Here is a 16,408-nt window from a genome sequence, read left to right on the forward strand (position 1 = left end):
CTGCTTCCTTTTACCAGCTTATTGGCCTGATTTCATTTAATAAGACAGAGTAGTTCATTTCTTCCCCAGCAAACTTTTGTTATTAGACTTTACATCTCAAACATAGGCTGTTTTCCTCTTTGTTATGTTGCAAGTCTCGGATTTTCAGGTTTATGTTCTTTCTGCATGAGAATCATGTGAACTTTAAGCACATGTATTCACTGTGAAGAACCATTGACAACCAGCAGAGGAGTCTTTTGGGGGTAGTTTAAGAATGGAAGGGATTGTTATCTTCCATGTGGAGAGTCTGATTGTGTCAGGAATTGGCAGTAGCTGTGTTAGGCTACTGGATCTTTGATCTAATTACAGGTGTATCTCTAAGCACGTGACTTCCAGGCAGTTCATTAGGGGCATGGGAGATCTCTGGGCTATTACATTGCTCAGCAAGACTGCCTGTGACTGTTTTAGTAAGATTTACTTTTTATAGGTCAGGTGGATTACAACTCCTATAATCATAGTGGCTTTGCTCTGAGGCCTAGGGCAAAGGAACCTTATTCACCCACTTGCCACTGTGTTTCAGTAGACCCCAAAATTACTCTTTGCAGAAATCTTGACTTGATTCACAAACTTCATAAGGACAATCTCTGTTACTGTAATTCTATAACAGATAGGAGATGGGACAGGACTCTGATTAAGTCCATGGCAAAGCTAGCTCCAGGCTTACAGAGGCAGGAAACAAGCTCTTTGGGCTTCTACGTTTGTTTTTGGCTCAAGCATGTATGTCACAGATAAGGGTGGAGTGGGTGTGTCAGGGTATCTTGCTGACTAAGGGACTGGCATTATCTGAGCAGACCACTTTTGGTATCTGGCTGGGCTGCAGCAGACCATTAGGGTAGAAGCAGCACAGGGAGACACAACATCCACTTGCCTGCAGATCTGCCTGGGCAGCTGGAAGTGGTAATAAGTTTATTGTCTCTGCTGGGATATTTTTGTTCCTCTCACCAGAGGCTGAAGAGTCGCATTGCTTTCAGGGCATACTTTGCAAAAAGTATGGTCCCTGCTCCACTTGAAGCATGAAGGCAGGGAGCATGCCTACTATGGGATTAACTTCTATGAATAAAAGATCCTAGGGCTGGAGGTAGCTGGTAGTGTGATCTTCTTGTCCCAGGGGAGCCTCACCAGTGATTGGAGGCAGGCTGCTGATGTTGGGAGAGTTGAGTTTAGCCTGACTCAGTGTCCCTGGCCTAGTGGTCATATAACATCTTTGAGGCCTCCAGGCAGCAGCACCATCACACTAGAGGTTAAGGAGGAAGCACCAGGAGAAAGAATGAGACCATTGGAAGCACCTCAGATGGGGATGGAAGGGTGTGCAAGTGTAGGCATGATGTGATTCCAGGGAGGAAGAAAGATCTCCCTTGATGCCTAGACAGCTGAGAATCTGCTTCCTCATTGCTCTATTGCTCTATTGAGGGTATGGCAAAATCATCAGAGGCTCATGCTTTCTCTGGTACAAGTGGGGACTGCCTTTGGGCTCCTCTCTTCCCTACCCTCTGGGAGAGGAGCCTGTTATGGCCACAGGAGGTGACATCAGCATGCAGTGGGTGAAGAAGGACTGGTCCCAAAGTCTCATTCCATAAAGGTGTTCACTCTTCCTCAGCACCTTGGCTGATTCTGAAGACAAGAATGTGGCTGCCAAGGTGGGAGAGACCTGGCAGGAGAGGCCTGCAGTCCTGAGAGGTGGCCATGGGGACCCAGCTGCACCCTCCCAGCAGTCTGCAGCCCCCAGGACCCCAGAGCAGCAGAGCATCTCCAAAAGACCAGAGCAGCTTGTGGAACTGGACAGCCAGGCCAGCAGGTAAGTATTAAACTGTGCTGGGTCCCTGCCTACCTGAGCTGGAGAGTTGTCAGGGGCCATGACCCAAGTGGGACCCACTCTTACCCCATGTTTATGCCAGTGCCTGGCACATCACACACCAAGGTGTTCAAACTCCTGCTCCATGAGTGGGATTGGGATAGTGACTCCCTGGGTGCAAAGCAGTGTTTAGGGGCTTCCTATAGCACAAGTAGTTGGGATAGGGATGGGATAGGAGCTGGTGTATGTATGCAGAGGTAAGAAGCCCTGGCTAATTTCTGACACGTGGACCAGGAAGGAGGTCTCCCAAGATGGGGGTCATAAGTAGGAAGAGGACTATTTGTGTGTGTAAAATGGCACTGTGTGTGTGTGTGTGTGTGTGTGTGTGTGTGAGAGAGAGAGAGAGAGAGAGAGAGAACATTCTTCAGACAACCTCATCCACTCTGCAGCCCCTAGTATAATCTTCACTCAACTCCAGACCTACTGGACATTGTTGTCCAGATTCCCTGTAGGCACTTTACATTCAGCATAACTCAAATGACCTTATCATATCTCTGCACAGAACGTCTCCCCAACTTCCTTGCTATATCTCAGCTCATTCTTTCCACAGCTTGCGACCATCACCACCCACTCAGTTGACCAATTCTGAAATCTTGGAAAAGCCTTGGCTACCACTTTCCTTCAACTTTACATTTTATAAGGCAATAAGACTTGTGGCCTTATCATTTCTCTCTTGACTGAGCAAATAGTTTCCTAACTGGTCTCCTGCATCATCTTACTTTATAAGGCCTGGCCTGATTCTCCACATGGCAGCTGGAGCGAATCTTCCTACAAGTCATGTCTGATCTGTTCATGATTAATATAGCATTAATGTTATTAATGCCAGTTTTGTTGTTGTTTAATGGATGTGGAGTTTCCCTGGTCTCTTGTTTATGCTGCTGGCTTCCCTTCCTCCTCTTTTTCTCTTGGGCAGGAATGGCTAATTGGTTGCCACATTGGGAACAGAAACTGCATGGATCCAACTTGGCCACCAATCCTCCTTGTCTTTGGAAGAAAATGGCTTCATATGTACAGCCAAGAAGGTTCTCCCTGGATTCTTTGCTTTTGTCTACAAGCCCCTGGGGTCAGTTGTCCAGCCAGGCTCTTGGCTGGGTGAGTAAGGCCCTGTGGTTCAAGGATGTAAGGGGTGCCCTCCTTTTTGGCTCTATGTGTAAAGCCATCAGCTTCATCAGTGGACCTTTATCTCCATTTTCTGTTCTTTTGTCTAAAAAGAGGTGTTAATTATTGGCCCCCTAAAACTCTGAGTCCATACAATGGAAAAAGATAAAAATAAGAGCTACAAAGGCAGATTGGGTCAGAATTCTGGCAAATAATATTGAAAGGTCTTGTAGCAGAAGAGGATCTGAAAGGAGATACTGAGAAAGAAAGTTTTGGATAAATGGAAGAACTTGGAAAGAGTACTGTCATGGAAACCAAGCTAGGCTGAGCTAACTTTCCAGTATGCTGTGGACCTTTAAATAAGACCACAAGATTTGGTAGAATGGAGTTTATGGCTGCCTTAAATGGAGGGCAGGTCAGGGAGGCAGAAAGGTTTGGTTGACTTATGGTGGATTGAGGAAGAATTTGGAGGTGAGGTGGTGCAGTTGGTGGAGGTATACAACTCTTTCTAAAATGTTGGCCAGCAAGTGATGGAAATTTGATGGGTGATTAGATAAATACAGCTACAGGATGATAGGAAATGCTTTCTAGAGTGCATGCCTATGTTCCCAGGGGAGGAAGTACACTGTTGGCAAAGACAGTTTGGTATTTGAATAAAGAATGAGCAAACCCAAAGGTTAATGGTCACTGAATTTATGGTGGGCTTAGGATGGGGTTCTAGAGTCTTGGGAAGGAAGTAGAGGGCTCTGTTTTTGAAACAGGAGGGAAGGATGAGTGCAAATGTAGGTTGGAGGGCAGGGGAAGGAATACACAGAGTAATGTGGGCTCCTTGATTTTTTCTGTGAGTTAATGAGCCACACATTGTAAAATTAAACAATATTTTACTTAATGACTAGCCCATGCCAAGCTATGTCCTAAGCACTGGAGATACTGACCTCAAGGAGGCATGGATAGGTTATAATGGCAGCATAGTAGGAGTATGTGACTTGGCTGGCTGCATGGAACCAGAGAAGGCTTCACAGAGGTGACAGTTGATGTTCCTCTTGAAGCACTTTGTAAGGAGGTGAAGGAGGGGCCGAAGAGTAAGGGTAATCTCCTGTGCTGAAGGGTAGATGGCAGTGTTGCATGCTTCGGAGCACCCTGTGGTTTGATACGGCTGTGGTTTATGATGAGAAAGCCATTGAAAAGTTGACGTTGGGCAGACAAGAGTTAACCTAGCAGGCCTGAGGCTACTCTCTTTAGAAAGGGCTGCTTGTGGGGCGCCTGGGTGGCTCAGTCAGTTGAGCGTCCGACATCGGCTCAGGTCATGATCTCGCGGTCTGTGAGTTCAAGCCCCGTGTCGGGCTCTGTGCTGACAGCTCAGAGCCTGGAGCCTGCTTTGGATTCTGTGTCTCCCTCTCTCTCTGCCCTCCCCTGCTCATGCTCGGTCTCTCTCTGTCAAAAATAAATAAACATTAAAAAAATTAAAAAAAAAAAAAAAGAAAGGGCTGCTTGCAAGATGTGCCCTTGGCTGGCCTCCAGGAACTTGAAGAGGTAAACAGTTCTCTACACTGATATGAAAACTTCCCTAAATGATGAGAGTTAAGGGTGACCACCTGGATCACTTTTACAAACAACGTGCTTTATGCTGAGTGTCTGCTTGCCTCCTGGGAGTTGGGAGTTTGGTTCGTGCCAGGCAGAAAGTTCCTATGTGACCAGTCTCCAGTAATAATCTTGGGTCGTGAATGAAAATATCACCTTTTTCTTTTACTGATTTTGCTTGGTATCCTTCTATGGTCATAAATCTTAGCCTTGAGGATGACTATATGCTGAGTCTTGGGAGTCCTCCTAGTGAATCATTGACCCTGGTGGTGGTCTTAGGGTCACCAACACACCATATCAATCTAATAAAGGACAAAAGCCGCCAGAGTCTGATCTTTATGCCTTAACAAGGGCTTGGACTTTCTCCAGAGGACAAAGAAGAGTTAGGAAAGTTTTTTTTTAATTGTTGTAAAATTCACAAAACATAAAAATTGCCATCTTAACCATTTTAAAGTATAAAGGCAGTGGCATTAAGTACATTCATGTTGTTATGCAACCAATTTCCAGAACTCTTTCTGTCTTGCAAAACTAAAACTCTTTCCCTATGAAACAACTCCCATCCCCTTCTCCCCAGCCCCTGGCACCCATCATTCTACTTTCTGTTTTTATAAACTTGACTACTCTAGGTTCCTCATAGAAGTGGAATCATGCAGTATTTGTCCTTTTGTAACTAGCATCTTTCATTTAGCATAATGTCTTCAAAGTTCATCCATGTTGTAGCGTATGTCAGAATTTCCTTCCTTTTTAAGGCTGAATAATATTCCATAATATAGACATACTGTATTTTGTTTATGCATTCAAGTGTCAAGAGACACTTGAGCTGCTTCCTCCTTTTGGCAAACTTGAATAATATTGTAATAAACATGGGTGTAGAAGTATTTCTTTGAGATCCTGCTTTCAGTACTTTTGGGTATATACCCAGAAGTGGAATTGCTGGATCATATAGTAATTTTATGTTTAAATTTTTTGAGGAACTGCCATACTATTTTCCACGGTGGCTGTTTTCTACCATTTTACATTCCCACATACAGAGGCAGAAAAGGTTTTTTTTTTAATTTCTTTAAAGTTTCTTTATTTCTGAGAGAGAGAGAGAGAGCGAGAGAGCGAGAGAGAGAGAGAGAGAGAATGAGTGGGGGAGGAGCAGAGAGAGGGAGACACAGAATCCAAAGCAGGCTCCAGGCTCCGAGCTGTCAGTACACAGCCTGATGCGGGGCTTGAACTCCCAAACCACGAGATCATGACCTGAGCCGAAGTCAGACGCTTAACTGACTGAGTCACCCAGGCACCCCCAGAGCCAGAAAAGTTTTAAGCAGGGAAGTGAAATGGTCAGAGTTGTGCTTTAGACTTATTTCTATGGTGGCAGTATGAAGAATGAACTGGACGTGGGAAGAGTGGAGGCAGGGAGAAGAGCTACAAAGAGGTTCAAGTCCACTAAGTAAGAGATGATGGGACCCCAGCTAGGGTGGTAGCTGTGGATATGGAAATAGAACTCTTAAGTAAGTAAAATGGACCCAGAATTGGGCAGCTGATAAGACTTGGGGGAGCAGTAAGGGAAAGAGAAGTGTTAAGTCAAAAAGTCATCTTTGTGGCTCAAGTGGCAGAGTGGAGTGTGTGACTCCTTCTGGCCCAGGTTGTGGGCAGAGTATCTCCAAGCTATTTTCTAAGTGCCTGGAGCCAATTGAGCAAATGCCCAGTCCATGGAGACACCAAGACAAAGCGGCACACTCAAACAGATTGGCAGACAAGGGCACCTGAGGCAAGGCTCTGACTTTCAGACAGAGGCTCTGCCTGGGCCAGCCTGGATGAATTGCCCTGGCAATACTGTTCTGTTTCTAAGGTGGGCAGCAACACCTTGCAACTGTCCTTCCTTTCTTCCTCCTAGTAGTCCAAATCCCCAAGCATGCTGGGTGTAGTTGTGGAAAATTCTTCTTTCTAGAACCGTCTAGGTCTTCCATTTCCGGGTCAGGTCTCTGGCATGGCATCTTGGTAGACTAGGCTCATCAGTAAAGGTGACATTTGGAGTCTTTGGGCCAGAGGATTAAAGACCACTACTGCTAATAGTCCAAAGTAGCAAGCAGACCCTTAGCCCCATTCTGGGTATGCACCAGGAGGAAAGCCAGTCAGTGCAAACCTCCTAATGGACAAGGCTTGACTAGCCTGGGATTCCAGGAAGTACAGAGGGAAGTAGAGTGAGACCTGCAGGGATGTAGGCAATGATAACAGCAGAATTGTGAGGGAGAGTGGACAGAGGATTGGAAAAATCCCTGTGGGTATTTTAGAATGTATGAATTGACCAGGTTAAACTCTTCCAGAGCCCAGACAGAATAGGGATTTCTCATGGGTGGTCCAGATATTATTTCACATGGGGACAGTTGGTGTGACCCATCAGGAGAGGATCAGAGGATGATCGGTACCAAGGATAAAACCCTAGGCCATGGGAGATTGAGTTCTTCCATCAGTTTAGCAAGCTTTAATTTTTATAGTTCATTAGATCTGTTATCTCAGATGACCGACAATGATAAGAACAATGTAATTGGGGGAAGGAGAAGAACCTGTTGAATTTCTTAGATGACTTAACTGGTGAAATGGATTCCTCAGTCACTTGAAGGAGTCAGAATTCCCCACGTGGGTGTACTTGTTCTCACAAAAGTTTAGCAACAGTAGTGGCAATGACCCTTTTAAAAGGGAAAGTTTCAAGATAGTGAAAGACAGACATATGGTAGTAAGAACATATTTAAGTTACATTTAAAAAATAATTAAAATTATGACTGATAACATTGTGCTGTTGTTTTAATATTTGGCAAGGCAGCACCAAGACAGTGAGGGCACTGACAGATCGCTAGGAATTTTATATAATTTCTGAAATATTTGTATAATTAAAATTTTACCCCTTAAAATTTAACTTAGGAAAGGCTCAGCATTATTATTTTTGGATTTGACACTGCTTCCCATAAAATGTATACAATATTAAATAAATATGAATAGTTTTAGTACTGCTCTTGTTGCAAGGTGAAAGAATAAATAAATCCTTTGGGCCCTCTGGGAAATCCCAGTGTCAGTTTTAGGTGTAAAAGATATTTCAGATTTGATTTGGGGAAGTCAAAATGTCAAATGTTATCAGAAGGTTTGAGGATTTGATAACGATTATGGGATAGTGAGAAATACTACTTGGTTATCTATTAAATCAAAGTGTGAGAAAAAATTAAAGTAAACATAGGAGATAAAATGATTGTAAACACTGTTAGAGCCTTTAAAATGTCTTTTTTAAATGTTTATTTATTTTTGAAGGAGAGAGAGAGACAGAGCGTGAGCTGGGGAGGGGCAGAGAGCAAGAGAGACACAGAATCCCAAAGCGGGCTCCAGGCTCTGAGCTGTCAGCACAGAGCCTGACATGGGGTTCAAACTCACGAACTGTGGGATCATGACCTGAGTAAAAGTCGGACACTTAACCAACTGAGCCACCCAGGTGCCCAAAGACTACTAGCTCCTTTAAAATTAAGTCCTTTTAAAAATAATTGACATGAGGAATTCGTGAGAAGATGGCGGCGTAGGAGGACACTGGGCTCACCGCGTGTCCTGCTGATCACTTAGATTCCACCTACACCTGCCTAACTAACCCAGAAAACCGCCAGAGGATTAGCAGAACGGAGTCTCCAGAGCCAAGCACAGACGAGAGGCCCACGGAAGAGGGTAGGAAGGGCGGAGAGGCGGTGCGCGCTGCACAGACTGGTGGGAGGGAGCCAGGGCGGAGGGGCGGCCCGCCGGCCAAGCAGAGCCCCCGAGTCTGGCTGGCAAAAGCGGAGGGGCCAGACGGAGTGTGTTCCAACAGCAAGCGGGACTTAGCATCTGGGAGGTCATAAGTTAACAGCTCTGCTCGGAAAGCGGGAAGGCTGGAGGACAAAGGGAGGGAGAGTTGCTGAGCCCCGGGATGACAGAGCTCAGTTTGGTGGGGAACAAAGGCACTAGCCAGCACCATCTCCCTCGCCCATCCCCCAGCCAAAATCCCAAAGGGAACCAGTTCCTGCCAGGGAACTTGCTTGCTCTGGGCAAACACCCAACGCTGTGCTTCTGTGGAGCCAAACCTCCGGCAGCGGATCTGACTCCCTCCTGCTGCCACAGGGCCCCTCCTGAAGTGGATCACCTAAGGAGAAGCGAGCTAAGCCTGCCCCTCCTGCCCCCGTGCACCTTGCCTACCCACCCCAGCTAATACGCCAGATCCCCAGCACCACAAGCCTGGCAGTGTGCAAGTAGCCCAGACGGGCCACGCCACCCCACAGTGAATCCCGCCCCTAGGAGAGGGGAAGAGAAGGCACACACCAGTCTGACTGTGGCCCCAGCGGTGGGCTGGGGGCAGACATCAGGTCGGACTGCGGCCCCGCCCACCAACTCCAGTTATACACCACAGCACAAGGGAAGTGCCTTGCAGGTCCGCACCACTCCAGGGACTATCCAAAATGACCAAACGGAAGAATTCCCCTCAGAAGAATCTCCAGGAAATAACAACAGCTAATGAACTGATCAAAAAGGATTTAAATAATATAACAGAAAGTGAATTTAGAATAATAGTCATAAAATTAATCGCTGGGCTTGAAAACAGTATAGAGGACAGCAGAGAATCTCTTGCTACAGAGATCAAGGGACTAAGGAACAGTCACGAGGAGCTAAAAAATGCTATCAATGAACTGCAAAATAAAATGGAGACAACCACGGCTCAGAATGAAGAGGCATTAGAGAGAATAGGTGAACTAGAAGATAAAGTTATGGAAAAAGAGGAAGCTGAGAGAAAGAGAGAAAAAAAAATCCAGGAGTATGAGGGGAAAATTAGAGAAGTGATACACTAAAAAGAAATAATATATGCATAATTGGTATCCCAGAGGAGGAAGAGAGAGGGAAAGGTGCTGAAGGGGTACTTGAAGAAATAATAGCTGAGAACTTCCCTGAACTGGGGAAGGAAAAAGGCATTGAAATCCAAGAGGCACAGAGAACACCCTTCAGACGTAACTTGAATCAATCATCTGCACGACATATCAGAGTGAAACTGGCAAAATACAAGGATAAAGAGAAAATTCTGAAAGCAGCAAGGGATAAACGTGCCCTAACATATAAAGGGAGACCTATAAGACTCGTGACTGATCTCTCTTTTGAAACTTGGCAGGCCAGAAAGGATTGGCACGAGATCTTCAATGTGTTGAACAGAAAAAAAATATGCAGCCGAGAATCCTTTATCCAGCAAGTCTGTCATTTAGAATAGAAGGAGAGATAAAGGTCTTCCCAAACAAACAAAAACTAAAGGAATTTGTCACCACTAAACCAGCCCTACAAGAGATCCTAAGGGGGATCCTGTGAGACAAAGTACCAGAGACATCGCTACAAGCATGAAACCTACAGACATCACATTGACTCTAAACCCATATCTTTTTATAATAACACTGAATGTAAAAGGAATAAATGCGCCAACCAAAAGACATAGGGTATCAGAATGGATAAAAAAACAGGACCCATCTATTTGCTGTCTACAAGAGACTCATTTTAGACCTGAGGACACCTTCAGATTGAGAGTGACAGGATGGAGAACTATTTATCATGGTACTGAAAGCCAAAATAAAGCTGGAGTAGCCATACTTATATCAGACAAACTAGACTTTAAATTAGAGGCTGTAACAAGAGATGAAGAAAGGCATTATATAATAATTACAGGGTCTATCCATCAGGAAGAGCTAACAATTATAAATGTCTATGCGCCGAATACCGGAGCCCCCAAATATATAAAACAATTACTCATAAACATAAGCAACCTTATTGATAAGAATGTGGTAATTGCAGGGGACTTTAACACTCCACTTACAGATGGATAGATCATCTAGACACACAGTCAATAAAGAAACAAGGGCCCTGAATGATACATTGGATCTGATGGACTTGACAGATATATTTAGAACTCTGCATCCCAAAGCAACAGAATATACTTTCTTCTCGAGTGCACATGGAACATTCTCCAAGATAGATCATATACTGGGTCACAAAACAGCCCTTCATAAATATACAAGAATTGAAATTATACCATGCATACTTTCAGACCACAATGCTATGAAGCTTGAAATCAACCACAGGAAAAAGTCTGGAAAACCTCCAAAAGCATGGAGGTTAAAGAACACCCTACTAAAGAATGAGTGGGTCAACCAGGCAATTAGAGAAGAAATTAAAAAATATATGGAAAAAAACGAAAATGAAAATACAACAATCCAAATGCTTTGGGATGCAGCGAAGGCAGTCCTGAGAGGAAAATACATTGCAATCCAGGCCTATCTCAAGAAACAAGAAATATCCCAAATACAAAATCTAACAGCACACCTAAAGGAAATAGAAGCAGAACAGCAAAGACAGCCTAAACCCAGCCGAAGAAGAGAAATAATAAAGATGAGAGCAGAAATAAACAATATAGAATCTAAAAAAACTGTAGAACAGATCAACGAAACCAAGAGTTGGTTTTTTGAAAAAAATGAAATTGACAAACCTCTAGCCAGGCTTCTCAAAAAGAAAAGGGAGATGACCCAAATAGATAAAATCATGAATGAAAATGGAATTATTACAACCAATCCCTCAGAGATACAAACAATTATTAGGGAACACTGTGAAAAATTATATGCCAACAAATTGGACAACCTGGAAGAAATGGACAAATTCCTAAACACCCACACTCTTCCAAAACTCAATCAGGAGGAAAGAGAAAGCTTGAACAGACCCATAACCAGCGAAGAAATTGAATCGGTTATCAAAAATCTCCCAACAAATAAGAGTCCAGGACCAGATGGCTTCCCAGGGGAGTTCTACCAGACGTTTAAAGCAGAGATAATACCTATCCTTCTCAAGCTATTCCAAGAAATAGAAAGGGAAGGAAAACTTCCAGACTCATTCTATGAAGTCAGTATTACTTTGATTCCTAAACCAGACAGAGACCCAGTAAAAAAAGAGAACTACAGGCCAATATCCCTGATGAATATGGATGCAAAAATTCTCAATAAGATACTAGCAAATCGAATTCAAAAGCATATAAAAAGAATTATTCACCATGATCAAGTGGGATTCATTCCTGGGATGCAGGGCTGGTTCAACATTCCCAAATCAATCAACGTGATACATCACATTAATAAAAGAAAAGATAAGAACCATATGATCCTCTCAATCGATGCAGAAAAGGCCTTTGACAAAATTCAGCATCCTTTCTTAATAAAAACCCTTGAGAAAGTCGGGATAGAAGGAACATACTTAAACATCATAAAAACCATTTATGAAAAGCCCACAGCTAACATCATCCTCAATGGGGAAAAACAGAGCTTTTTTCCTGAGATCAGGAACACGACAGGGATGCCCACTCTCACCGCTGTTGTTTAATATAGTGTTGGAAGTTCTAGCATCAGCAATCAGACAACAAAAGGAAATCAAAGGCATCAAAATTGGCAAAGATGAAGTCAAGCTTTCACTTTTTGCAGATGACATGATACTATACATGGAAAATCCGATAGACTCCACCAAAAGTCTGCTAGAACTGATACATGAATTCAGCAAAGTTGCAGGATACAAAATCAATGTACAGAAGTCAGTTGCATTCTTATACACTAACAATGAAGCAACAGAAAGACAAATAAAGAAACTGATCCCATTCACAATTGCACCAAGAAGCATAAAATACCTAGGAATAAACTGAACCGAAGATGTAACAGATCTGTATGCTGAAAACTATAGAAAGCTTATGAAGGTAATTGAAGAAGATATAAAGAAATGGAAAGACATTCCCTGCTCATGGATTGGAAGAATAAATATTGTCAAAATGTCAATACTACCCAAAGCTATCTACACATTCAATGCAATCCCAATCAAAATTGCACCAGCATTCTTCTCGAAACTAGAACAAGCAATCCTAAAATTCATATGGAACCACAAAAGGCCCCGAATAGCCAAGGTAATTTTGAAGAAGAAGACCAAAGCAGGAGGTATCACAATCCCAGACTTTAGCCTCTACTACAAAGCTGTAATCATCAAGACAGCATGGTATTGGCATAAAAACAGACACATAGACCAATGGAATAGAATAGAAACCCCAGAACTAGACCCACAAACGTATGGCCAACTCATCTTTGACAAAACAGGAAATAACATCCAATGGAAAAAAGACAGTCTCTTTAACAAATGGTGCTGGGACAACTGGACAGCAACATGCAGAAGGTTGAAACTAGACCACTTTCTCACACCATTCACAAAAATAAACTCAAAATGGATAAAGGACCTGAATGTGAGACAGGAAACCATCAAAACCCTAGAGGAGAAAGCAGGAAAAGACCTCTCTGACATCAGCCGTAGCAATCTCTTACTCGACACATCCCCAAAGGCAAGGGAATTAAAAGCAAAAATGAATTACTGGGACCTTATGAAGATAAAAAGCTTCTGCACAGCAAAGGAAACAACCAACGAAACTAAAAGGCAACCAACGGAATGGGAAAAGATATTTGCAAATGACATATCGGACAAAGGGCTAGTATCCAAAATCTATAAAGAGCTCACCAAACTCCACACCCGAAAAACAAATAACCCAGTGAAGAAATGGGCAGAAAACATGAATAGACACTTCTCTAAAGAAGACAGCCGGATGGCCAACAGTCACATGAAAAGATGCTCAACGTCACTCCTTATCAGGGAAATACAAATCCAAACCACACTCAGATATCACCTCACGCCAGTCAGAGTGGCCAAAATGAACAAATCAGGAGACTATAGACGCTGGAGAGGATGTGGAGAAACGGGAACCCTCTTGCACTGTTGGTGGGAATGCAAATTGGTGCAGCCACTCTGGAAAACAGTGTGGAGGTTCCTCAGAATATTAAAAATAGACCTACCCTATGACCCAGCAATAGCACTGCTAGGAATTTACCCAAGGGATACAGGAGTACTGATGCATAGGGGCACTTGGACCCCAATGTTTATAGCAGCACTCTCAACAATAGCCAAATTATGGAAAGAGCCTAAATGTCCATCAACTGATGAATGAATAAAGAAATTGTGGTTTATATACACAATGGAGTACTACATGGCAATGAGAAAAAACGAAATATGGCCCTTTGTAGCAACGTAGATGGAACTGGAGAGTGTGATGCTAAGTGAAATAAGCCATACAGAGAAAGACAGATACCATATGTTTTCACTCTTATGTGGATCCTGAGAAACTTAACAGAAACCCATGGGAGAGGGGAAGAAAAAAAAAAAAGAGGTTAGAGTGGAAGAGAGCCAAAGCATAAGAGACTTAAAAACTGAGAACAAACTGAGGGTTGATGGGGGGTGGGAGGGAGGGGAGGGTGGGTGATAGGTATTGAGGAGGGCACCTTTTGGGATGAGCACCGGGTGTTGTATGGAAACCAATTTGACAATAAATTTCACATATTGAAAAAAAATAATTGACATGATAACGTCAACATAAAGAATAGGATATTAGTTTGATAAGACATAAAAACTTTTCTTTTTAGATAGTGTTCACCTTAAAAATAAAAAGGCAGTTATTTTACTAGCAAAATGGGTTTATTCAGGAATAGCAGAGAATTGCAATTCAGGACACACAAGCTACAGTAAAAGCAAGTCCAAGAGCAAAGAAGAGGAACACTCTATTACAGAAAAAGGAGAAACATTGGGAGGGCTTGTTATAAACAAAAAGTCCATTGGAGTGAACTGGGACTTTGAAGTGTAGCGGCTTTTCCTTGGCTGAGTTGTTACAGTCTCTCATGAGCTGGGCTATTGCTGGGCAAGGAGAAAATCTTCCTCCTGCTGGAATAGTAAAATTTAGGCTTCTTCCTGTTAGTTTTGCAAAGGACACCAAGGAGTGGTAGGGCATGAGAGCTCCCACTTCTGGCCTCCTGACTCCATTTTAGTGAGGTTTTCCTTTATTCATTTTCACAATAGAGTACTGAGGAAAAAAGAACTATCATTAACCTTTTATTAAGAGCACGCCAGTGAGCCAAGAAACTCTTACTATTTTAACAGAGAGAAAGCCAAATTTTAGTTTTTTATCAGTACAATACTTGATACTAGAGCTCTTTTTGAAAATACTATAAATAATCTCGGGGTGCCTGGGTGGCTCAGTCAGTTAACCGTCCGACTTCTGCTCAGGTCATGATCTCGCGGTCCATGAGTTCAAGCCCCGCATCGGGCTCTGTGCTGACCGCTCAGAGCCTGGAGGCTGTTTCAGATTCTGTGTCTCCCTCTCTGTCTGACCCTCCCCCGTTCATGCTCTGTCTCTCTCTCTCTCTCAAAAATAAATAAACGTTAAGAAAAAATTTTAAAAAGAGAAAATACTATAAATAATCTCACTAAATTTTAGTAAATTTTGAACACGGCAAATAAAATTTATTTTCTGTAAACATTTTATAGTTTTAAAACTATCTACTTACACTTCATCTTACAAAATTTTTGGAACCACTATTTTAATTTAGGACAAACTTGTTCTTTTTCCTTAACAAAAACATATTTTCATACCTTGCATACAAAGTTGTTCTCCTTTGCCTTATTACTTTTAGTAGTCTCATTTATACATATTGATTATAATTTTAAACTGTTAGTAACTTTTATTTTACAGAGAAAAATAGATGTAGATCATTTTGAATTATCTGTCATATACCAGCATTTTGCAGTAGACTAGTAAAGCTTATGAATATATATCTCATAAAACTTTATAGTTATAAACTTTTTTATAGTATAATTTTTCAATGTGCACAAATGAACACATTTATTAACAAATGTATGTACAACCTCTCTGTACTATAAAAAATAAGAAGCAAAAAGTATATAAACTTAAACTTAGGCTTAGTAACTAATATTTCAGTATTTTATCTTACTTAGAAATTATCTAGGTACTTAGTAAATATCTGTTAATTTAATTTAGCATCAATCTAAGGTTTTAAATTTCCAAAAAGATCTTGGAAACTGTCTTTAAGCTGACATGTTATAAAACATAATTACTGCTGAAATAGAGTTTGTCAGAATAATGCCTCAGTTTGATTAAAAGCAAATTTATATTTTTATAATCTAAACATAGATTATATATATAAAATGTAAAATAATATATTTTATAATATAATACTATATTACATCTAGTAGATGTAATACTAGCTTCTGTGGCTAGTTAAACCATTTAACTTTATGAAGATTATACTCAAGTATAATAAAAATACGTGTGGGGCGTTTGGGTGGCTCAGTCGGTTAAACATCTGACTCCTGCTCAGGTCACCGTCTCACAGTTCATGGTTTTGAGCCCCGCATCAGGCTGTGCTGACAGTTCAGAGCCTGGAGCCTGCTTCTGATTCTGTGTCTCCCTTTCTCTCTGCCCCATCTCCCATTCATGCACCTGCACTCTCTGAAAAAAATAAATATTAAAAAATTAAAATATGTGCTTCTATTATATGTAAGGTTGATAACTCACAAGACAGCTGTTTTCATTAAATTAGGAATATTAAACTAGTCTTGTTTGCCAAAGATTTAGCTAAGTTTTTGAACTAGAATTTTTAAAATATTTGGGTTTTTGTTTTCTTTTTTAAGTTTTTATTTAAAACCTAGTGAGTTAACATATATGGCAAAATTGGTCTCAGGTGTAGAATTTAGTGATTCATCACTTACATATAACACACAGTGATCATCACAAGTGCCCTCCTTGATACTTGTCACCCTATTAGCCCATCTCCCACCCACAGTGCTCTATCAACCCACAGTTTGTTCTCTAAAATTAAGAATCTCTTATGGTTTTCTCCTCTCTCTCTCTTTTTATCTTCACCTATCTTCATCTCTTTTGTTTCTCAAATT

General features: G+C 41.9%; 1 protein-coding gene across 1 annotated transcript in view; it reads left to right on the forward strand.

The window, feature by feature from the left end:
- The window catches only part of ZNF185 (zinc finger protein 185 with LIM domain), a 56,704-nt gene that overhangs the window by 25,187 nt on the left and 15,109 nt on the right, over positions 1–16,408 (forward strand). Inside the window, exon 16 of the mRNA XM_049644447.1 lies at positions 1,637–1,834. Coding sequence (XP_049500404.1) covers positions 1,637–1,834 — 198 coding nt within the window. The remainder of the gene's footprint in view (positions 1–1,636; positions 1,835–16,408) is intronic.

The sequence above is a fragment of the Panthera uncia genome, chromosome X (assembly GCF_023721935.1).
Source record: "Panthera uncia isolate 11264 chromosome X, Puncia_PCG_1.0, whole genome shotgun sequence".
Taxonomy (NCBI): Eukaryota; Metazoa; Chordata; class Mammalia; order Carnivora; family Felidae; genus Panthera; species Panthera uncia.